This window comes from Lagenorhynchus albirostris, chromosome 4, assembly GCF_949774975.1.
Source record: "Lagenorhynchus albirostris chromosome 4, mLagAlb1.1, whole genome shotgun sequence".
Taxonomy (NCBI): Eukaryota; Metazoa; Chordata; class Mammalia; order Artiodactyla; family Delphinidae; genus Lagenorhynchus; species Lagenorhynchus albirostris.
The window spans coordinates 41,332,967-41,358,739 of NC_083098.1; the positions used below are offsets into that span (position 1 = coordinate 41,332,967).

At 41.1% G+C, this 25,773-nt stretch overlaps 1 protein-coding gene across 6 annotated transcripts in view; it reads left to right on the forward strand.

Moving 5' to 3' along the window:
• TMEM150C (transmembrane protein 150C) overlaps nt 1-22,387 on the forward strand; it is an 81,786-nt gene extending 59,399 nt beyond the window's left edge. For 5 of the 6 annotated variants that reach the window (XM_060147186.1, XM_060147187.1, XM_060147191.1 and 2 more), the window contains 6 exons: nt 427-480; nt 610-642; nt 1,108-1,175; nt 14,644-14,771; nt 17,934-18,111; nt 21,120-22,387. In XM_060147186.1, the coding sequence (XP_060003169.1) occupies nt 427-480; nt 610-642; nt 1,108-1,175; nt 14,644-14,771; nt 17,934-18,111; nt 21,120-21,328 (670 nt within the window). In that variant the 3' untranslated portion in view covers nt 21,329-22,387. The remainder of the gene's footprint in view (nt 1-426; nt 481-609; nt 643-1,107; nt 1,176-14,643; nt 14,772-17,933; nt 18,112-21,119) is intronic. The other variant, XM_060147189.1, reaches the window with a different exon arrangement.
• Nucleotides 22,388-25,773: the final 3,386 nt, after the last annotated feature.

The window sequence follows — 25,773 nt, forward strand, 5'->3', positions numbered from 1 at the left end:
ACAGAAATACTATTAATGACATTTATGGTTCAGAGGGCTAGGTGAGCTATAGGTAAAGCATTGTAGTAAAACAACATTGTCCCAGTTAGAAAAAAATGAATATGATTTAATGTGGTTAGTCCAATAAAACTGGGAAACAAATGATTCTTGGGTTTTTTGTTTTGTTTTTTTTGTTGCAGTACGCAGGCCTCTCACTGCTGTGGCCTCTCCCGTTGCGGAGCACAGGCTCCGGACGCGCAGGCTCAGCGGCCATGGCTCATGGGCCCAGCCGCTCCGCGGCATGTGGGATCTTCCCGCACCGGGGCACAATCCTGCGTCCCCTGCATCGGCAGGCGGACTCTCAACCACTGCGCCACCAGGGAAGCCCGATTCTTGGGTTTTTTTACATTTCTTTGTTTTATAAATTTTTTTGTTTTTTCTTCATAGATACTTTATAGCTGTGGAGGATGACAAAATTTTCCCATTAAACTCAGCTGAAAGGTAAATTTATCTCTGGGTAATTCTTTGTTCATCAGTAGATTTAACAAAAACTTTGCCACTGATGAAGTTAAGCTATGCGCAAGTGACCATGCTTTAACCTGAGCTTCTGGGTTTTCTTTTGTTATCCAGGAAACCTGGTGTGAAGCATGCACCGTATATAAGGTAACTTGATAATTCTCTTCTGATCTGTTGGATCTTAGGAAAGTTTAGGGTGTATTAGTTCTGGCTACTAAGGCAAAGTAGCATAGACTGGATGGCTTATAAACATGAGAAACTTATTTCTCACATCTCTAGAGGCTGGAAGTCCAAGATCAGGGTGCTAGCATGGTCAGGTTCTGATGAGAGCCTTCTTCCAGGTTGCAGACTGCCATCCTCTCATTGTGTCCTCACATGGCAGAAAGAGGGCAAGAGAACTCTTTAGGGTCCCTTTTATAAGGGCACTAATCCCATTCACCAGGGCTCCACCCTCATGATCTAATCACCTCCCAAAGGCCCCACCTCCTAATGCCATCACATTGGGGGTTAGGATTTCAGCATATGAATTTTTAGGGGACACAGACATTCAGTCGATGGCAGAGAGTTATCAATTTTACTACAGTAATAATAAAACACTTCCTGTTTTTCAAGTATTGCAGGTGATGAACCTCCTGCAAGCTGTGTGTTTAGTCAAGTTATGAACATGGCAGCATTCCTAGGTAAGAAGAGCATAAAGAATGCTTTATGTGCTTTGGTATGTTTCTTTTTTATTTTAAATTCTCCCAAACCCATATCAAAATCATGGTGGACTTAGTTGATAATTCGGTATCATATCATGTCAATATGCTGAAGAGGGCTTTTTGTTTTGAGGGTCTTTTTTCTCATGAATCCTTTTACATTCACCTGCTTACCTTACGTTTTCTTTTCCCTTTACCATCTTTATAATCATTTCAGCCAATTCTTGACTTTATTTCTTTTGCTGCATGAGATAATATATTTCATGGGCCATAAAATCCTGCATGAGAATGTAATATTGTGCGATATGTTTGCTTTAAAAAGAATGCCTTATTTTTTCCTTCACTGGCAAGGATGAAAAAATGCTTAGACTCTGTGATAAATATTGATGTGTGTAGATATTGTCTTTAAATCTAAAGGTCAGCCTTAACATTAGGGTGATGCTGTCCCCTGTGCCTATACACATATCAAGCTGGCAAATGGAAATGTAGGTTAAAAAAAAAAAGAAAGAAACCTTTTGTACTCATGTCTGGCGCCAATTCCCCACTTTTCCTTTAGGGACCAAGGCCCTCATTTAATATCCTGTCCCCTTTGTACTGTTCCCTGGGGATCGTGGGAACCAGCCATGCTCTCTGTCTTCCTCCAAATTGACCTTATAGCCCATTTCCTCCAGGCCAGGACTCTCGGTGTCTTTCAAAGGGTCAACCAGCTACCACCACTGGCATATTGTTGGGTTGGCCAGTGACAGCTAAATTTTTCAACAGTGGTTTTCTGGAAGTGTTTATTTTGCATAGTAAGACTTTCACTCCAAGTAAGAGAAAATGATGATGTTATTACCAAGGGAGTATTGGCACCTGTTCCCCAGAGAGGTGCCCTGTTATTTCATCTATTTATAAACACCCCACAAAGAAATTTCTATTCACTCTTACATGTTCCTTTTTAATGTTTGCTGTAGGAAAAGGGAAGACCTGTAGAATTCCCTGGAAAATCAAGGGAGACTGTTGGTCCAACATGCAACACAGGCAGAATCTTAGTTGGTTCAGAAGGCTGATAATGTGAGAAACATGGAGAATGTTCCCTGTGAGGCACCAGGGGAAGTGCTAATGGGTCCGGTTTTGTGTCACTGCCTTTAGCCTCAAAGTTGCCAGGAGCTGTAGACTCACTCTTTTTTCCTAGACTTGACACTACTCTTCTGAAGAGCTCTAATAAACATATTCATGCTAAGGCATAAATGACCTCTAAGGAGATATTTGCATTTAATAGAACACAAAGTCCCAAGGGTGAATCTGGACTTGCAGGGTCAGGGACCCTTCCCAGCCCCTCTGCAATCACACCACATAGGCCTGCAGGTTGGTACAGACTCATATGATCATCCCCACGGAGCACAATAATAACAATAATTAATGGCAGTCACTTAATATTCCAGGCACAATGCTGAGTGCTTTGCAAATACTACCTCTTCTAATCATGATACACAGGAGACTGCCTTTATGAGGAAGCTATCACAGGCTCTCTGTCCTCCACTGGGCTTTAAAGAAACCAATGAACATGTTGGAAACAATATATTATCCTTTATATTCTTAAGACAAATTGATATGTCCCAATAGTCTTTAGTGTAAAATCTAAAATATGCCAGTTTGCACAGCTCACAAATTTATCCAGTTATAAAGCTGATGATTAACTCATTATAAAAGCATTTCCAAAAACACAGTCATGAAAACAAGTTCCCCTCTTGCAGATGACATTCGTCATCATCTGACTCTCCAGTCCTCCCCTGCTCCACCAAGAAGCAATTAAGTTTTTACTAGCTTTTGCTCTAAGGTATTACAGCATCTAATATTTATACTTTATTATCTTTCATCATTTTTAGTGCCATCTGGTAGACACAGAACTGATTAAGATTAGTGTTCAGTGGGAGTGAACCAACAATTATTTATCTGGGAATGAAAAAGAATCAGTTTACTAATGATTCTTGCTCTAAACTGTGGTTGCTTTTGTCTCCCCAGGCCTATCCCTCTTAGACCTCAGACTGTTACTTTAGACGACATCACTGACTATAAGAAACACCATAGACCACCTGTAAATCACTGCTTGTTGGCAGCTGTATAGATGATAATTTATAACCTACAAATGAGTTGGTGTAGCAAAGATCTTATATCTTTTTGATGGACTAATCAAAGATCAAATGCTCAGTGATTTCCTTATAGAATTAGTTATGCTTTTTGTCCTGAATCCACACTTCCATTTCTCCTGGGGGGTGGGGTGTAAAGACCTAAGACAAATTTCTTTTTTTTTTTTAGGTAAGAAGTGGATTTATTTAGAGAGAAACATACTCCACAGACAGAGTGTGGGCCATCTCAGAAGTCAAAAGGCCCCAGGTTACAGGGTGGTTAGTTTTTATGGGCTGGGTAATTTCTTTTTTTTTTTTAACTTCCTAAATTTTATTTATTTGTTTGTTTATTTCTTTTTATACAGCAGGTTGTTATTAGCTATCCATTTGATACATATTAATGTATACATGTCAATCCCAATCTCCCAATTCATCCCACCACCACCACCACCCCACTTTCCCCCCTTGGTGTCCATACGTTTGTTCTCTACATCTGTGTCTCTATTTCTGCCTTGCAAACTGGTTCATCTGTACCATTTTTCCAGATTCCACATATATGCGTTAATATACAATATTTGTTTTTCCCTTTCTGACTTACTTCACTCTGTATGACAGTCTCCAGATCTATCCACGTCTCTACAAATGACCCAATTTTGTTGCTTTTTATGGTTGAGTACTATTCCATTGTATACATGTACCACATCTTCTTTATCCATTCATCTGTCGATGGGCATTTAGGTTGCTTCCATGACCTGGCCATTGTAAATAGTGCTGCAATGCACATTGGGGTGCATGTGTCTTTTTGAATTATGGTTTTCTCAGGGTATATGCCCAGTAGTGGAATTGCTGGGTCATATGGTAATTCTGTCTTTAGTTTTTTAAGGAACCTCCATACTGTTCTCCATAGAGGCTGTATCAATTTACATTCCCCCCAACAGTGCAAGAGGGTTCCCTTTTCGGCACACCCTCTCCAGCATTTATTGTTTGTAGATTTTCTGATGATGCCCATTCTAACTGGTGTGAGGTGATACCTCATTGTAGTTTTGATTTGCATTTCTCTAATAATTAATGATGTTGAGCAGCTTTTCACGTGCCACGGCCATCTGTATGTCTTCTTTGGAGACCAAGAAAAATTTCTTAAAAGGAATATTATTTTCTGCTCTGGAGAGGTTGTGAGGATAAACTAATAGCTGAATGATTTTGGTCACCTAATAGCGGCGTCTTTCCCTCCTTCAGCCAAAACATATTGATTGTCATGTTCTACTGCTGTCATAAATAAGAATTATTGATGCATAAACAGTAAAACTAAACAAAATGAAAAAGAATTTGGCCAGACACCAGTCTAGAACTGCAGTGAAGAGCTGCTGTTTTGAGTTTGAACTTTAAAAACCCGATCAGCTTCAAAATAAAAGAATTTAACAAAGAAAATAAGGAATTACTCTAATATTTATATTTTTTAACAGGCAGATAAATTAAATAAGGGACACTTTTATAGCAAAGGACTGTTGGGAATATCAAAAACAACAAAAGGGTGGGTTTTAAAAATCTTTTCTAAAACTGTAAGTAAAATTTAAAATTTTTAAATGAAACAAAAAATATATCTATTGAGCAGAATGTTAATGTGGTAAAAATTGGTTGACATATATAAAGATGGTTTTGAAATTGCCCTACTGCCCAAGAAAACTTTTTCAATAAGGTATAATTAAATCATTACTTGGTTGTAAATGGACTTCATAACAGATAGTCTGAATCTGTCTGCATTTAAACCTGTTAATAAAACTGTTAATGGATCAGAAGCTTTATTATTTCCACAACCATAAAATTTCAACTAGACCCTATTATGGAAAGAAATTAGGCCTAGCCTCAGCTGATTAATAATGGAGTTAATAGGTTAAAAGGGCCAAGTGTGGTGTTTGGAATGCTGTTCTGGAAGTTGGGAATGTTGGGTTGATTCCTGTCTTCAGGGAAGTTTCTGTTTCCTGGTTAATGTCATCATCTGTTCTTGATGAAATGACTTACCATCCATATTACAAATGAGAAGGCTAGCAATGCTGGAGCCAGGAGAATAGTACACATCCAGAGTTCACTGGAGAGAAATGAGTAACACAGACAGTGGCACTGACTGTGTCCCTTTGGGTAGAGTGGCACAAACTACCTGGATGGTCAACGTGAAGAGCCATTTCGGTGTCTGCTTTGGCAGTGGGTTAGGGCTTCGGCGAGAGTTCTGACACCATCCTAGCCCTCCAAACTAGATGAAAACCAGAAAGTTCCCAGAGTCATACTCTCCACTAGTCGTTTTTAAAAGAAATTAAATGTGCTGCCTCAATATTCTGTCATTATGTGCTGACTAATATCCACACACAATTAATTAGCAAATGTCTCCCCTGGTGCCTTGTGTGGAGATTTCTGGTCTAAATCTAATGACTTCTTTATCTGAAGATCACTTTGTGTCAGGGCGCTTATGTTGAATTTCTCGTCTCCCCACTTCTTCCTCCTATTCGTATCCCCTAAAGTATTAGAAATTGTGCTTATTTTTTCATCCTCTAGGATAGTTATTGTCAACATTAATAGACTTCTGATAATATGATAACTCCTAACTGGATCCCTCAAACCATTAGGTTGAAAAACTATCATCAAAAAAATGGTTCTGAAGAACCTAGGGGCAGGACAGGAATAAAGACACAGACGTAGAGAAGGGACTTGAGGATACGGGGAGGGGGAAGGGTAAGCTGGGTTGAAGTGAGACAGTGGCATGGACATATATACACTACCAAATGTAAGATAGATAGCTAGTGGGAAGCAGCCGCATAGCACAGGGAGATCAGCTCGGTGCTTTGTGACCGCCTGGAGGGGTGGGATAGGGAGGGTGGGAGGGAGGGAGACGCAAGAGGGAAGAGATATGGGAACATATGTATATGTATAACTGATTCACTTTGTTATAAAGCAGAAACTAACACACCACTGTAAAGCAATTATACTCCAATAAAGATGTTAAAAAGCTATTATCGGACTTCCGGGAAGATGGCGGAAGAGTAAGACGCGGAGATCACCTTCCTCTCCACAGATACACCAGAAGTACATCTACGCGTGGAACAACTCCTCCGGAGCACCTACTGAACGCTGGCAGAAGACCTCAGACCTCCCAAAAGGCAAGGAACCCCCCACGTACCTGGTTAGGGCAAAAGAAAAAACTAAACAGAGACAAAAGGATAGGGACGGGTCCTGCACCAGCGGGAGAGAGCTGTGAAGGAGGAAAAGTGTCCACACACTAGGAAGCCCCTTCGCGGTTGGAGACTTCGGGAGGCGGAGTGGGGGAGCTTGGGAGCCGCGGAGGAGAACACAGCAACAGGGGTGCGGAGGGCAAAGCGGGCAGATTCCAGCGCAGAGGATCGGGCCGACCGGCACTCACCAGCCGAGAGGCTTGTCTGCTCGCCCGCCGGGGCGGGCGGGACTGGGAGCTGAGGCTCCGGCTTTTGTCAGAGCGCCGGGAGAGGACTGAGGTTGGCGGCGTGAACACAGCCTGCAGGGCGTTGGTGCGCCGCGGCTGGCCGGGAGAGAGTCCGGGGAGGGGTCTGGACCTGCCGAAGAGGCAAGAGACTTTTACGTCCCTCTTTGTTTCCTGGTGCGCGAGGAGAGGGGATTGAGAGCGCTGCTTGAGAGGGCTCCAGGGACGGGCGCGAGCCGCGGCTGGGATTGCGGAGCCCAGAGACGGACATGGGACGCTGAGGCCGCTGCTGCTGCCGCCGGGAGGCCTGTGTGCGAGCGCAGGTCACTGGCCACACGCCCTTCCGGGGAGCCTGTGCAGCCTGCCACTGCCAGGGTCCCGGGATCCAGGGACGGCTCCCCCGGGAGAGCGCACGGCGCCCTCAGGCTGCAGCGTCACGCCGGCCTCTGCCGCTGCAGGCCCGGCCCCGCACTCCGTGACCCTCCCTACCCCCCGGCCTGGGTGAGCCAGAGCCTCCGAATCAGCGGCTCCTTTAACCCCGTCCTGTCTGAGCAAAGAACAGACGCCCTCCGGCGACCTACACGCACAGGCGGGGCCAAATCCAAAGCTGAACCCCTGGGAACTGTCAGAACAAAGAAGAGAAAGGGAAATCTCTCCCAGCAGCCTCAGAAGCAGCGGATTAAAGCTCCACAGTCAACTTGATATACCCTGCATCTGTGGAATACCTGAATAGACAACGAATCATCCCAAATTAAGGAGCCCTGTGGATGAAAGGCTCTTGGTGCTGCAGCCAGGAGTCAGTGCTGTGCCTCTGAGGTGGGAGAGCCAACTTCAGGACACTGGTCCACAAGAGGCCTCCCAGCTGCACATAATATCAAACAGCAAAAATCTCCGAGAGATCTCCATCTCAACGCCAGCATCCAGCTTCACTCAACGACCAGCAAGCTACAGTGCTGGACATCCTATGCCAAACAACTAGCAAGACAGGAACACAACCCCACCCATTAGCAGAGAGGCTGCCCAAAATCATAGTAAGTCTACAGACACCCCAAAACACACCACCAGACGTGGACCTGCCCACCAGAAAGACAAGATCCAGCCTCATCCACCAGAACACAGGCACTAGTACCCTCCACCAGGAAGCCTACACAACCCACTGAACCAACCTTAGCCACTGGGGACAGACACAAAAAACAACAGGAACTACGAACCTTCAGCCTGCAAAAAAGGAGACCCCAAACACAGTAAGATAAGCAAAATGAAAAGACAGAAAAACACACAGCAGATGAAGGAGCAAGATAAAAACCCACCAGACCTAACAAATGAAGAGGAAATAGGCAGTCTACCTGAAAAAGAATTCAGAATAATGATAGTAAGGTTGATCCGAAACCTTGGAGATAGAATGGACAATAGAATGGACAAATTACAAGAATCAGTTAACAAGGACCTAGAAGAACTAAAGATGAAACAAGCAACGATGAACAACACAATAAATGAAATTAAAAGTACTCTAGATGGGATCAATAGCAGAATAACTGAGGCAGAAGAACGGATAAGTGACCTGGAAGATAAAATAGTGGAAATAACTACTGCAGAGCAGAAAAAAGAAAAAAGAATGAAAAGAACTGAGGACAGTCTCAGAGACCTCTGGGACAACATTAAACGCACCAACATTCGAATTATAGGGGTTCCAGAAGAAGAAGAGAAAAAGAAAGGGACTGAGAAAATATTTGAAGAGATTATAGTTGAAAACTTCCCTAATATGGGAAAAGAAATAGTTAATCAAGTCCAGGAAGCACAGAGAGTCCCATACAGGAAAAATCCAAGGAGAAATACGCCAAGACACATATTAATCAAACTGTCAAAAATTAAATACAAAGAAAACATATTAAAAGCAGCAAGGGAAAAACAACAAATAACACACAAGGGAATCCCCATAAGGTTAACAGCTGATCTTTCAGCAGAAACTCTGCAAGCCAGAAGGGAGTGGCAGGACATATTGAAAGTGTTGAAGGAGAAAAACCTGCAACCAAGATTACTTTACCCAGTAAGGATCTCATTCAGATTTGATGGAGAAATTAAAACCTTTACAGACAAGCAAAAGCTGAGAGAGTTCAGCACCACCAAACCAGCTCTACAACAACTGCTAAAGGAACTTCTCTAGGCAAGAAACACAAAAGAAGGAAAGGACCTACAATAATGAACCCAAAACAATTAAGAAAATGGGAATAGGAACACACATATCGATAATTACCTTAAATGTAAATGGACTAAATGCTCCCACCAAAAGACACAGATTGGCTGAATGGATACAAAAACAAGACCCATATATTTGCTGTCTACAAGAGACCCACTTCAGACCTAGAGACACATACAGACTGAAAGTAAGGGGATGGAAAAAGGTATTTCATGCAAATGGAAACCAAAAGAAAGCTGGAGTAGCAATTCTCATATCAGACAAAATAGACTTTAAAACAAAGACTATTAGAAGAGACAAAGAAGGACACTACATAATGATCAAGGGATCGATCCAAGAGGAAGATATAACAATTGTAAATATTTATGCACCCAACTTAGGTGCACCTCAATACATAAGGCAAATACTGACAACCATAAAAGGGGAAATCAACAGTAACACATTCATAGTAGGGGACTTTAACACCCCACTTTCACCAATGGACAGATCATCCAAAATGAAAATAAATAAGGAAACACAAGCTTTAAATGATACATTAAACGAGATGGAGTTAATTGATATTTATAGGACATTCCATCCAAAAACAACAGAATACACATTTTTCTCAAGTGCTCATGGAACATTCTCCAGGATAGATCATATCTTGGGTCACAAATCAAGCCTTGGTAAATTTAAGAAAATTGAAATTGTATCAAGTATCTTTTCTGACCACAACGCCATGAGACTAGATATCAATTACAGGAAAAGATCTGTAAAAAATACAAACACATGGAGGCTAAACAATACACTACTTAATAATGAAGTGACCACTGAAGAAATCAAAGAGGAAATCAAAAAATACCTAGAAACAAACGACAATGGAGACACAATGACCCAAAACCTGTGGGATGCAGCAAAAGCAGTTCTAAGGGGGAAGTTGATAGCAATACAAGCCCACCTTAAGAAGCAGGAAACATCTCGAATAAACAACCTAACCTTGCACCTCAAGCAATTAGAGAAAGAAGAACAAAAAAACCCCAAAGCTAGCAGAAGGAAAGAAATCATAAAAATCAGATCAGAAATAAATGAAAAAGAAATGAAGGAAACAATAGCAAAGATCAATAAAACTAAAAGCTGGTTCTTTGAGAAGATAAACAAAATAGATAAACCACTAGCCAGACTCATCAAGAAAAAAAGGGAGAAGACTCAAATCAATAGAATTAGAAATGAAAAAGGAGAGGTAACAACTGACACTGCAGAAATAAAAGAGATCATGAGAGATTACTACAAGCAACTCTATGCCAATAAAATGGACAATCTGGAAGAAATGGACAAATTCTTGGAAATGCACAACCTGCCAAGACTGAATCAGGAAGAAATAGAAAATATGAACAGACCAATCACAAGCACTGAAATTGAAACTGTGATTAAAAATGTTCCAACAAAGAAAAGCCCAGGACCAGATGGCTTCACAGGCGAATTCTATCAAACATTTAGAGAAGAGCTAACACCTATCCTTCTCAAACTCTTCCAAAATATAGCAGAGGGAGGAACACTCCCAAACTCCTTCTACGAGGCCACCATCACCTTGATACCAAAACCAGACAAGGATGTCACAAAGAAAGAAAACTACAGGCCAATATCACTGATGAACATAGATGCAAAAATCCTCAACAAAATACTAGCAAACAGAATCCAACAGCACATTAAAAGGATCATACACCATGATCAAGTGGGGTTTATCCCAGGAATGCAAGGATTCTTCAATATACGCAAATCTATCAATGTGATAAACCATATTAACAAACTGAAGGAGAAAAACCATATGATCATCTCAATAGATGCAGAGAAAGCTTTTGACAAAATTCAACACCCATTTATGATAAAAACCCTCCAGAAAGTAGGCATAGAGGGAACTTTCCTCAACATAATAAAGGCCATATATGACAAGCCCACAGCAAACATCATCCTCAATGGTGAAAAACTGAAAGCATTTCCACTAAGATCAGGAACAAGACAAGGTTGCCCACTCTCACCACTCTTATTCAACATAGTTTTGGAAGTTTTAGCCACAGCAATCAGAGAAGAAAAGGAAATAAAAGGAATCCAAATCGGAAAAGAAGAAGTAAAGCTGTCACTGTTTGCAGATGACATGATCCTATACATAGAGAACCCTAAAGATGCCACCAGAAAACTACTAGAGCTAATCAATGAATTTGGTAAAGTTGCAGGATAGAAAATTAATGCACAGAAATCTCTGGCATTCCTATATACTAATGATGAAAAATCTGAAAGTGAAATCAAGAAAACACTCCCATTTACCATTGCAACAAAAAGAATAAAATATCTAGGAATAAACCTACCTAAGGAGACAAAAGATCTGTATGCAGAAAATTATAAGACACTGATGAAAGAAATTAAAGACGATACAAATAGATGGAGAGATATACCATGTTCTTGGATTGGAAGAATCAACATTGTGAAAATGACTCTACTACCCAAAGCAATCTATAGATTCAATGCAATCCCTATCAAACTACCACTGGCATTTTTCACAGAACTAGAACAAAAAATTTTGCAATTTGTATGGAAACACAAAAGACCCCGAATAGCTAAAGCAATTTTGAGAACGAAAGAAGGAACTGGAGGAATCAGGCTCCCAGACTTCAGACTATACTACAAAGCTACAGTTATCAAGACGGTATGGTACTGGCACAAAAACAGAAAGATAGATCAATGGAACAGGATAGAAAGCCCAGAGATAAACCCACGCACATATGGTCACCTTATCTTTGACAAAGGAGGCAGAAATGTACAGTGGAGAAAGGACAGCCTATTCAATAAGTGGTGCTGGGAAAACTGGACAGCTACATGTAAAGGTATGAAATTAGATCACTCCCTAACACCATACACAAAAATAAGCTCAAAATGGATTAAAGACCTAAATGTAAGGCCAGAAACTATCAAACTCTTAGAGGAAAACATAGGCAGAACACTCTATGACATAAATCACAGCAAGGTCCTTTTTGACCCACCTCCTAGAGAAATGGAAATAAAAACAAGAGTAAACAAATGGGACCTAATGAAACTTAAAAGCTTTTGCGCAGCAAAGGAAAGCATAAAGAAGACCAAAAGACAACCCTCAGAATGGGAAAAAATATTTGCAAATGAAGCAACTGACAAAGGATTGATCTCCAAAATTTATAAACAGCTCATGCAGCTTAATAACAAAAAAACAAACAACCCAATCCAAAAATGGGCAGAAGACCTAAATAGACATTTCTCCAAAGAAGATATACAGAGTGCCAACAAACACATGAAAGAATGCTCAACATCACTAATCATGAGAGAAATGCAAATCAAAACTACAATGAGATATCATCTCACACCAGTCAGAATGGCCATCATCAAAAAATCTAGAAACAATAAATGCTGGAGAGGGTGTGGAGAAAAGGGAACCCTCTTACACTGTTGGTGGGAATGTAAATTGATACAGCCACTGTGGAGAACAGTATGGAGGTTCCTTAAAAAGCTACAAATAGAACTACCATATGACCCAGCAATCCCACTACTGGGCATATACCCTGAGAAAACCATAATTCAAAAAGAGTCATGTACCAAAATGTTCATTGCAGCTCTATTTACAATAGCCCAGAGATGGAAACAACCTAAGTGTCCATCATCGGATGAATGGATAAAGAAGATGTGGCACATATATACAATGGAATATTACTCAGCCATAAAAAGAGACGAAATTGAGCTATTTGCAATGAGGTGGATAGACCTAGAGTCTGTCATACAGAGTGAAGTAAGTCAGAAAGAGAGAGACAAATACCGTATGCTAACACATATATATGGAATTTAAAAAAAAATGTCATGAAAAACCTAGGGGTGAAACAGGAATAAAGACACAGACTTACTAGAGAATGGACTTGAGGCTATGGGGAGGGGGAAGGGTAAACGGTGACAAAGCAATAAAGAGGCATGGACATATATACACTACCAAAAGTAAGGTAGTTAGCTAGTGGGAAGCAGCTCGGTGCTTTGTGACCGCCTGGAGGGGTGGGATAGGGAGGGTGGGAGGGAGGGAGACGCAAGCGGGAAGAGATATGGGAATATATGTATATATATAACTGATTCATTTTGTTGTGAAGCTGAAACTAACATACCATTGTAAAGCAATTATACTCCAATAAAGATGTTAAAAAAAAAAAAGCTATTATCAGCTCAAGTATAATCTATTAATTTGATGATGAATCATGGGCATTAACTTTAACATAAATATACTAAAAGCTAAATCAGATCCAAACAATTTAAGATTTCATAGATTGCAGTTTATTTCTATTTTGTTTCCAGAATCCAACTATTAACCAAGTTGTATACCACTCTTTGACCAGAGGTACTTGGAACTGAAGTACCTCTGTTACTGAACTACCTCTGTTAGTTCAACTCACTGAACTAACTTTGTAGCTTGAAACTATGAAATTCGTCATACTTGGGAAATGCAAACTTGTGAATGGGTTTCTTTGTTAACGGCTACTAATAATGGCCTGAAATCAAGGCAGACTTACAGCAAATAATTACCTACTAATTGTTGTATAAATAGGATGATTCTTGAATTCCTAATTGTCTTCCCTGCTAAACCTTAATGTCAAAATAAATTGCCTTAGGAAGTAGTAAGTGCATTTCTTCATATTAGATATAACATATTAATTGCAAGTGCTTTTTAAAAATCATTTGTAGACTGACCTCTCCCAGCTTTTTGTATAAATATGAAAATATCCCTGCACCAAGCAATTAATAAAAGGAGATTCTTAGATTAGTGACTTGAGTATGGACTGGCCTCAAGGTTACTATTAGAAGTCAGATTTGAAATCTAAGTAACTTCCTTTTTCTCTCTGCAGATTCTCCAATGACAATTTGATTCAAAAGAGTGGGATTTTAAAATAAGTAATTAGCATCATGTGAAGAATTGAGCTTTCTTAATATAATCAATATGATTTTCAGTACATACCAAGCCCCCAAATCTGCTATGTTAAAATACAGATTCCATGATTTTATTGCTGTAACTGCTCTAATTTGGGTGAGCTGTCTTTGTCCTTTGACAGTGAACACCTGCAGGTAGAATCAGAAGGGAGAGGGAATAAACCAGTAATAAAGGGATTTGTACATGTGCCTTTATCTTCCTTCCTATCCCCGGGAATGATTTCTGGCACAGGGACCAGCAGGTTTGTCTAGATTGGTAACCTTGTCTTCTTCCCCATGTTTTCTTGCCCTATCTGTTCTAACACGGTTCTAAACTAAAGGCTGATTGAATCAGTGAATTCCCGTGCCATGGGCTGTCTCTCTGTGTCTGATCTGTTGTGTGCCAAGCCTCTGTGATGTTCTCCTAAGCCAGTCTGTCTTGTGCTGACCTTGTTTTTGAAAACTCTGAGAACAACACTAGTTGTTACCAGTCTATCATCTTGCGTCACCCAAATAACATATAGCACGCTGCTTCAGTTCCTCTCTGCTTTCCCCAGGTTAGCTAGAGTAAAACATCTCAGTAATCAGAAACATCACATGGAAAATTTCTTTTAAAAATGCATCTGTCATTTTAGAGATTTAAAGGTGTACTGTGGCAAAAAGTTTACTTCTGCACATTGTGGCTTTAGAACACTGCTTCCTAGTCTGACTGTGTGATTTAACTTTTTCAATTATAACATTTTGTTTTATTCCCAGCTCTGGTGGTAGCTGTTCTGCGCTTCATACAACTGAAACCAAAGGTTTTAAATCCATGGCTGAATATTAGTGGATTGGTGGCGCTCTGTCTGGCTTCCTTTGGAATGACCTTACTTGGTAATTTTCAGGTACTTCATTTGGCCTTTTTCACCTCCATCTCACACTTCACCTATATGATGATCACAGCCACTGAGTTATAGTCACTACGTGGCCCATAGAATTCTCCATGAATCTTTAAAAAAATGCTAACAGTGGTTCCTGATATGCACAGTTTCTCCAGCAGTCAGCCCATCTGTTCTTTGAGCCTCCCCTACGTAAGTCTGAATTAAACATGAGAAATTCCTCCCTATGCATTGGAAATACAGCACAGCTATTGGGAAACGTATCTACTAAAATAGGGCTTTCAAACCGCTATATACTTTTTTTCATAACAAATTGTATTCTAATGTACCTTTCTAGAAAATTAATAGGATCATTGCCTTTCTGTAATTAAACATTGAACATTCTTATTGGATGAAACCTTGCATTTTAGATAAGCAAGCTCACATGGGAGTCAGTTTGAAAACCCAGAATTTCTCTAGAACGCCTGTGACTTGAATAAGGAGGTACTAACCCTCACTCTTCTTCCCAGAGATGTAGAAACCCAAGGTCACTTAAGCATAACTTCCCTTGCCAATACCCTCACACAACTCTTGACCTAAATGACTTCATTTGTAAAATAGACATGGAGACCCTGCCCAGTTACAGTAGTTTTCTGTTTTCCCTGCCTCCATTCCCTCCCCAGCATCCTCTGGCCTCTGTGATATACTACTGCTAGAAACTTCCTCCTTGCAGTCAAACACCAATCCTGACACTTCTCCGCCATCTGTTGAGTGAAATCCAAATGGTGCAGGCATTCCAGACACTCAGCATTCTAGTGAGTGTTTAGGAATGTTCTTACTGAAAATATGGTAGTGGATTTTCTAAGACTGTCTCTCGTCCTTGACCCTCAGTGCTGATAATTCATTAAATTAGGATAACTCATTCCCCAAGATGTCCCCTGGCACACAGTAGCAACTCAATAAGTATTCTTTCTAATAAATAAATTTATTTATTTATTTTTATTTTTGTGGCTGCACTGGGTCTTCGTTGCTGCGCGCGGGCTTTCTCTAGTTGCGGCGAGTAGGGGCTGTTCTTTGTTGCAGTGCGCGGACTTCTCATTGCGGTGTCGTCTCTTGTTGCGGAGCATGGGCTCTAGGTGCACGGGCTTCAGTAGTTGTGGCACGTGGGCTTAGTTGCCCCACAGCATGTGGGATCTTCCCAGACCAGGGCTTGAACCTGTGACCCCTGCATTGGCAGATGGATTCTTAACCACTGTGCCACCAGGGAAGCCCTTAATAAGTATTTTTTACTTAATGGGCTGTCTGACAGATAGGCAGGCAATCCCACCCATTCTTCTAACTATTCTAGATCTCATTCCGTATCAACCTAGATAATGAGAAAGCTGCATTCTTAGAACATATTGGCTAGGAGGATGAATTATCAGGAGAATATTTGAGAGTTTATCTGTTAAGCTCCAAAATGTTAGGGCACAGAGCATTTTTTATTGAGATTTTGGTGGTAGTCTTTCCTCCACTTATCCATCTGTGCTACAGGGACTGGCATGTTGTAAAATGCTCAGGAACTATCATTTCTCTCAACCAGGTCTTAGATGGAAGTTACTGAATAGACATTTTGTTTTTCACTAAAGTTCCCCGAAGAATCCCAGTGATTGGGTTGTTTGGGTGAACCACAGATATTCAAAACTGTAAATGATGACGCTATATATGAAGAACATTTTCTGGAATATCTACAGAGATTACACAGGAAACAAATAACACATTAGTTGCCTGTGGAGAAACCAGGTGGCTAGTATATGAGATAAGAGACAGACTTTTCAATCTATACTCTTTTTACAATTTTTTAAAGTTTGGCCCATGTAACTGTATCATCTATTTTTAAAATTAGAATTAAAAAATAAATGAACAGACTATGTAGACCATGGAAAACCAATTTCCTAGTAGTAAAATTTGACTTGGGGAATCATTACTTAAAGTGTTTCAGGACTTTCCTGGCGGTCCAGTTGTTTGGACTCCACGCTTCCAATGCAGGGGGTGTGGGTTCGATCCCTGGTCAGGGAACTAAGATCCCACATGCTGCGCAGCCAAAAAATAAATAAATAACAATAAAATAAAATAAAATGTTTCAAAAATATGTGTTTTGAACTGTGGTGGGGGGGAAATGGCTTCTTCAAAGAAGAAAAAATCCTACAGCCAAAACAATAGAAAAAAATTGTAAAGGGAAAGTAATATTGATTTGATACAACCATTATTCATAGCAACGCTACACAATAAAACACCTGAAGGCAATGGCGATTCAAAAAGATATTTTCACCATGTTTTTAAAGCCATCTTTCAACAGTAGATTTTATTACCTGTGTTTCCTATATATGTGGGGTACATGTGTAGTTAAAAATATATGCAATTAATAAAGGTGTTTTAAGTGACAGATATATTTTTTAAATCAGTGGGTAATGATTTGGGCAGTTTACATCTCTAACCCCCAATTGAAATAACCCAGATGGGTCTCCTTTAACCTATTAACTGTATAAAAGCCTTGACCAGGAATCTTCGAACACTGTTGCCCTAATGGGTCTCCAGATATGGCAAAAGCTCATAAGTGCAGTTTTCTTATTATAATAGGAAACAAAACAAAAGCCCATTAACAATGAATTGGCCACATTACATAGACTGGCCAGTTTTGTAAGAGTAAAGAACAGCTCAAGTGTTATTAGTTGTCCCAGCCAGTGAAATCTTGACCTGCTTAGAATTGGCCATCCTCAATCAGTAAATACACAGCCGGATTCTGGTCTCATTTCTTAGTGTAGAAAACAGAGTTTGGGGTTTATGTCTGTAGAAACTTTGACATTTCTCTTTTTTTGTGTAACTCTCCTGCTTTTTTCTTTTACTTTTCTACAAAGCTTTTCTGGAAAATAAATTCAAAGAATAAATTACCACTGCCTGTATGATTCTTCCAAACAAACGTTTTGAGGTGTGGGCATACTATTCATTTCTCTTCTTCCCCTCAGAGTTGGAACCAATGGAGAATAGACACAAAGAGCCAGTGGAGATGAAGGGTTCTACTCTTTCTACAACCTATCATCCCATTATTGGGACATCTCTTTACCTATTTTTTTCTCCTTCACGTATTCCATTGGCTTGTATGTATTTTCTAAATGGGCCTCCACAGGTCATTATCTGTTCATCCCTTAGCTCACAAATGATGAAGAAATCCATAATGTCGGAACTTCCTTGACTTTTGGATTTGGCACACTGACCTGCTGGATCCAGGCTGCATTGACACTCAAAGTAAACATCAAGAATGAAGGACGGAAAGTTGGAATTCCACGAGTTATTCTCTCAGCATCTGTCACTCTCTGCGTGGTCCTCTGTATCCTTTGAATGTGAAAACGTTCTTTGCCAGTGAGATTAAAACACAGATAAGTTGTCCATGTAGAAGATGAGAAGAGTGCCATTCTCAGTTGGTAAGGATATACTGTCGTATCAACTCAGAATATTAGACAAAAAAGAAAAATAAATAGGTATAAAAACGAAAACTTTCAGACCTATTTTTCATGCCAAAGAGGAGATGGAGAACCAAGCTCTGCCTTCTCAAAACGGTTTCAATCTGTAGGAATGGTGCCATGCATTCTCCTTTTGATGTAAAGTTTCCTTTTGTGAAAAACATAGAATGCATAACCAAAAGAGAATTGTAGGGTTTTTTTCCTTCCATCTTGAAAAATTCTTTTCATTTTCGACTTTATTAGTGGCTCTGTTATTTCATTTAATCTATTAACTCTAAAGTGAATTTCTAGGGACAAAAATACATTTATACCTTTCCGGAAAACAAGTAAGCTTTTCTGGAAAAATTCAAGAACTAGATTACCACTGCATGTACTGTTGTCCTAAACAAATAATTTTGAGGTGCTATTTATTTCCCTTCATCCCTCGGAGTTTGAACCAATGGAGAACAGTCACACGGAGCCAGATGGGGATGAAGAAATCAGCCTTTATTCCTAGTAAACTTGGAAAGGAAAATCGTGCAGGCCTCTTATCTTACACCCTGGAATTCAATCTATCCACCCAGTAAGAAGCAGAGAAATCAGGGAAAGGCAGAGGAGAGCACTACACTCAGCTGAAGCCCAAACAGATCGCAGAGGGACTGGTCTAGGGTGGAGCACAGTGACCCCACCTACTATAGCAGGGCCCAGTGGAAGTCGGCCAGTAACCACCCCACCAATCAGATCAGTCACTCAATCCTAAGTGTTTACTCCATTAGGTCCTCTGGAAACTGGAGAAGAAGGGAGTTCCTAGATGGCAAACTGTATAGCTAACACAGTTACAATCCTCAATATAATAGCCAATATTTATTGGGTACTTATAATGTGCTAGGCAGTATTCTAAGCACTTTAAATGTGTCAACCCTTTTAATCCTCACTTAACAAGTAGGAATAGTGAAAAATGAAGGTTAATTACCCAAGATCACACATGGTATGTGTCGATTTGTTCTAAACTCAGGCTCAGTTCTTATACTCTTAACCACTATGCCATCCCTCCTTAGAGTGGCTTTAAAATACGAAAATGTTGGGCTTCCCTGGTGGCGCAGTGGTTGAGAGTCCGCCTGCCGATACAGGGGATGCGGGTTCGTGCCCCGGTCCTGGAAGATCCCACATGCCGCAGAGCGGCTGGGCCCGTGAGCCATGGCCGCTAAGCCTGCGCGTCCGGAGCCTGTGCTCCGCAACGGGAGAGGCCACAACAGTGAGAGGCCCGCGTACCGCAAAAAAAAAAAAAAAAAAAAAGGAAAAAACCGAAAATGTTTAGCTTTTGGAGATGTTCGTTAGTGGAGTATTTGGAGCCATTTCTTTATTCTTCCCTCACAAACTGCCATTCAGTCATTTTAGCGGTTTTCTTAAGTCTCATTAGATTCAGAACATTTAAGGACTTGAAATTCAAGCCAAAAAACTTGCTTATTACTAGCAACCTGATAAAATATTTTATGAGTAAACGGGTCAGAATTCTGCCAGTGTGAGATTTGAAGATATATTCCTCCCCTGTAAGTTAATATTGCTTTGGCAACATTTTGAACCCTCAGTCAGAAGAGTATGTACAGATTTTAAATCATTCTGAGTTTTGAGCTTATACCAAACAATTCTGATCCATGATATTTCCAAAGACTTGGAACCATTTCGTGGTTCCCAGGTGAATGAATCCAGGCCTAGTCAGGAGAGCAAAGTTTGGCTGAAGTAGTTGTCACAGAATTTTTCACTCTCTGAAAATTTCCCAAGATTTTAAGGCTAAGTTCTGAAGGTAGAACTAATTCTAAGGGAACATTTCTGATTTTTCTAAATAACTTTATTTAGTCCTTGGCCTCTTAGCTTTTCACTATAGAACGTTATGAACCTTTCTTCTCCCCAGCTCCTACCTTCATATATACTGATGTGTGTGTGTGTGTACATATACATACACTCTGTGTATAGTCAGGCATAGATGAATCATCTGTTCTTTGGTTTTTTAATTGCCTGCTTTCATTTAAGTTTAAATGCAACACCAGGAATGAAACCAGCCTATAGAATATTGTCTGAAAGGCAATAGTGAAAACTAGAGAGAAGAAGAGGGGCCACTTAGACCTTATTAGTATCACTGCAGAGACAAACACAGCCTATATGGAGGTAGTTAGCTGTTTGATACGTTCACATTGTTTGATCGTCATTTGCAGTGTCTTTTTTTTTTTTTTTTTTTGCGGTACGCGGGCCTCTCACTGTTGTGGCTTCTCCCGTTGTGGAGCACAGGCTCCGGACGCGCAGGCTCAGCGGCCATGGCTCACGGGCCCAGCCACTCCGCGGCATGTGGGATCCTCCCGGACCGAGGCACGAACCCGTGTCCCCTCCATCGGCAGGTGGACTCTCAACCACTGCGCCACCAGGGAAGCCCTGCCAGTGTCTTTTAAAAATACAGCGTTATTTTTCTGGCCAACTAGTTACTTTGGAATTGTAATTCTTTAGCTAGTCTCACAGTTTATTAGGCAGCCGTAGAGTATAGCGGTCGAATGCATGGCCAGGGAGTCAGAGTGCTTGTGTTTGAATCCCAGTTCCACCAGTTAATACCTGTGTTACCCATTTGGCCTCCGTTTCCCTATTTTAAGCGAACTGCTGATAACAGGATGTTGTGATGAATAAGTTAGGTTTTCCATGAAAGCACCTAGAAGCATGTCTGGCACAAAGTAAGGGCTCAATAATGTTACCTTGTATTATTTATGTAGATGGTGTTCAGCTGGCTCTGTGAAGCTCTTCTGCTAGTCAGGGGGAGAGCCAGGCTTTTCCCGTAACCTGTCTCTGCCCAGAAAAGAGCCCCATCTTAATGTGGCCGATGGAGGAACTTGCCTTGACTACTTCTCCCCAGACTTCATCCTCATGGCCCAAGGCATCCACCTGTACGCAGCCAGGGTCCAGTGGGGCCTGGTCATGTGCTTCCTGTCTTACTTTGGCACCTTTGCTGTGGAGTTCCGGCATTATCGTTATGAGATTGTATGTTCCGAATACCAGGAGACTTTCCTAAGCTTCTCAGAAAGCCTGTCTGAAGCTTCTGAATATCAAACCGACCAGGTGTAACCCATCAGTTTTTCCTTGCTGGTGAGGTGGGTGTAGCATCAGGGGAGGGGCCAAGGCACACCCACAGGACTTGACACACAACCTCATGACACATCGTAAACACAGGCACGTGCACACGCACACACCCACACACACATTCATGGCCACGTTTGCCAAACGAGCGTTTCGGGGCGAGTTATTTAACAAAAAAGCACAAGCCCTATGTGTCGAAATACACGCTGTTAGCACTGAAAATATAATGCACGGCAGAGCAAGAAGCTTGTGCATGATCACCTCTCTTTTCCCCTCTCTCCCAGCACCCCCTGCTCTTCTTGTCCTCTTCACGTATTCCAGACATCCTGATCACCCTACCTTGGGCAGGCCAAATGTAACATGGGAATAATGCCAACTCCCAACTGCCTTCAGATCCAGAGGGCTTGGAACCAGCTCACGAGGACATTCTGAATCTGGCACTAGGGCTCTTGAATGGACAGAGTATCATTTGGTTGGATGGAAACTGTACAGAGATGTGACCCCGTGTAACCTGTGGATGATGTTGGATCAAGGATAGAACTTTCCCACAAAAACTCCCTTCATCATCGTTCAGTGGTTGGCTGAGCAGATTCGACAAAAGGAATACGCTACGAGCTGTGAGGGGGAAGCCCACCACCATGATTTGGACTTTACTGTGACTGAGAAAATATTTCCAAATGTGAATATTTGTAGGCCATGGTCTGCCATGGAGAGATGGGGGTAGCGAGGGTGTGGTTTCAGTTTTGCTTCCATAGTATGCTATGTTCAGTTTTTATTTTCTATTTCATAGTTTGCTTTGTTTTCTTTTTTTTTTTTTTAAGTAACTACCATGGTTCTCTTGGGGCCTCACGGACAGAGAAGATGTAGGCCAAACGCAAGAACTGAGCTTGTTTGGGGTTCAACATGATAAAAGAAAAAAAAAAGAAAGGTCACCTGCAGGCTTAATTTGCTGCTTTTATGTTTGAAGCTAAGAAAATGTTCACAGAAAAGCACAAAGAAATACGTGTGGAGGTAATAAAAAGAGCTCCTGCTGGACATTTGTAAAAGGGAGGAGTTTCAGAGGATCGTGTTGTAAATCCAAATCAAGGAGGAGTTTCTTAATATGTATCTGTTGCTCAAATTTAGTATTTTGGGGGGCGGGGGGTTAAGGGCTTTTCATACTCAGAATTTGTAGAAGCCAATTAAAAGGTTACCCTCCCCGAAAAACAAATTGGTTCAGTTCGTCCCCTACAACACATCATGTAGTTCCCACCTGCGAAGAGTTTAGAACTCAAACTCTGTTCCTGGGCTTTAGAGGATGTGCTTCATAAAAAAGGGCAGAATTCTAAATCAAAATGCGGTGGAGTGGGCCAAGCTGATGGACCCTCCGTGAGTGCACTTTGTTTCAAGAAATCCCCAAACTTACTCCATAGGGGCTTGGGATTTCATGGAATATAATGTGAAAAAATGTCTTTTTAATCCAACCCAAACTCTGAGCTTCTTGAGGAGGGGGTTCAATGACTTTTCATCTCTGTATTTATCCCCACCTCTTAGCACAGTGCCTGGCACATATGAGGTGCTCAACAAACATCTGTTGAATAGAATTACTGGTAATTTACAGCACGAAAAAGGAGTATCAGAGAAAGACTCAAAGATGTGTGAGAGAATGGAAGATGACTGTTTCATGCAAGACAGGAATGGAAGAAATCACGAGGGTTAGATGGAGGAGGCATCTCTAAGGCATACCTCTAAGGGACAAGTAAAATGTGAGAAAAAGAGACAAGCAGAGAGTGTTCTCCTATTAGAAAGTCATCTTATTGTAAATAGTCCAAGGTGACATTTATTATTTTTGAATACTGCTTTTGGGGTTTTTTTTCATTTTTATATTTTCAAAATTTTATCAGAGAACAAAGATTTATGAAGTTTTCTTTTACTCTACACAATCCAAATTAAATAGCTTTTGGTGATGCACCGTACACTTTCTTAAGAGTAGATCTAATAGCGCATTTTAACAGAATCAAGCAATGACTGGCATTATTCATCGGGATCTGACCACTAAATAAAATCCTTTTGTGCAGAATTGTGATTTTTCTTTTGTCTCTTACAAGAACATTTCTTCTCTAATATTAAAGCATGTGTAAACTGACTCAGACATTATGTTGAAAACTTCAGTGTGACATTGGCAGCATATTTCTAGGGTGTTTTCCAACACTAACAACCAATTCTCTGATTCTCTGGACACCAACTGGGTGTCCTACAATTCAGTTCAATTCTGACACTACCCAAAGTTATCCTCAGACCCCACGGGTTTAAAGGCTTGGTTCCGCAAGACCTCCCTCGCTTCAAATGCCGGTTGCAAGTATCATGTCCCCAGATAACCCACACTTCGGTCCAACCTGGTCATAAAATTGGAGGGTTCCCACAATTCCCTTCCCTTCTGGATTCAATAATTTCCTGGAACAGCTCGCAGAACTTGGGAAAACACTTTACTTCCATTTTCTGGTTTATTATAAAAGATATAACTTGAGAGCAGCCAAATGGAAGAGATGCATGGGGCAAGGAAGGGGAGGGATGCAGGGGCACAGCATCCTCCCAGGGTTCAATGTGCTCACCAACCCAGAAGCTCTCTGAATCTCACTATTGCTGAGTTTATAGAGCTTCCTCTCCAGCCCCCTCTGCCACCCCTGCCTGGAGGTCAGTCAGTAGGTCTAGCCACTTGGTCTTTCTGGTGACCAGCTCCAACCTGAGGCCATCTAGTGGCCTCACCCTTAGTGATCTCATTAGCATAAACTCAAGTGTGATCAAAGGGGCTCATTACAAAAAACAAAAGCCATTCCTATCACTCAGAAAATGCCAAGAGCTTTAGCAGCTCTTGGCAGGAACCGGAAGACAAAGACCAAATAAATTTTTGTATTAGACCACACAGACACATAAAGATCAAATTTACAGAACCTCCTAGGAGTTAAGGACCACAGCATTCATCCAGAAGGACAAGGCCAGGGAATCTGCATTTGGAGTGAGCATTCCTGGAGGAGCTAACGCAGATGACCCAGAGAACAAAATAGTAAATATACTACACTATGTTTCTGGTAGTCCAGCTAAGTCTCTTGAAGAAAAGTTGCCTTCCTGGTTAGGAGAGAAATATTTTACGAACAATGTTAACATTTTCAAGGTTCAATAGTTTTTGATTTAATGGAGAACTGACAGTGAGGTCAAGTTTTATTACCTGTGTTATTTATTGGGTTTTCTTTGCCCCTGGTATGGGAAAGTAAAACTTGCGTACCCTGAAATTTGCATTCTGCTGGTTATTGTGGAGACTAGTACATCACTGTTTATTTTGGTCCTTAGGCATTGTGTCAGGATGGATCGGGTTTTGCTAGCCCAAAATAAAACTAACGAAACTAAAGTTTATTACTCATGCTAGGTGTCTAACCCGGGTTATCAAAGGGGCTCTGCTCATCACTATGACTCAGACCCTGGCTGGTAGATGCTTCGTCTTAACACTGCTTCCACAGTGGCTGTCAGCCAAGGCAATGTGGGAGACTGCTCACTGGTCTTAAAGCTGCTATGAAGTGACAAACAAAACCACATGGCCATACCCTAGAGTGGCTGTCCTGCCATGGGCTCAGAATGGGAGAAACATTTATGAACAGCCTAGTAGCTTACTGGCCACAGTAAGTGGACTCCTGGCCACATGTGTTTTGTCCCTCAAAGTAGTGGGAAGTTGGGGAAAGAGAATTCCACATATGAAATTAGTTGATTTTCACAATCCTCAGTTCCATATCAGCTCAGATTCCCTATTAACATTCCTCAAAGTGAGGGTTCCAAGAAACAGCAAATATCCAAATCTGAAGTCCAAGGAAGGGAGGGTGGGTGAGAAAGCTAGGTGCCTCACTGGAAAAGCAAAGATCTTTCCATTAGCATAACTATTGTTTTATTTCTCCTATCTTAAAAAAAAAAAAAAAGTCCATATTTGCTCTCTCCAGCCCCTCTCTCCCAATTCTTTCTTCTTCTTTTTTAAAATATATTTATTTATTTATTATTTATTTTTTTGGTTGCATTGGGTCTTTGTTGCTGCGCACAGACTTTCTCTAGTTGCGGCGAGCGGGGGGCTACTCTTCGTTGTGGTGCGCGGGCTTCTCATTGCAGTGGCTTCTCTTGTTGTGGAGCATGGGCTCTAGGCGCGCGGGCTCAGTAGTTGTGGCTCGCAGGCTCCAGAGAGCAGGCTCAGCAGTCATGGTGCACGGGCTTAATTGGTCCGCGGCATGTGGGATCTTCCCAGACCAGGGCTCAAACCTGTATCCCCTGCATTGGCAGGTGGATTCTCAACCACTGCGTCATCAGGGAAGCCCCCAATTCTTTCAAAAAATTTTTTAAAATTTTGTTGAAGTATAGTTGATTTACAATGTTGTGTTAATTTCTGCTGTACAGCAAAGTGACTCAGTTATACATAT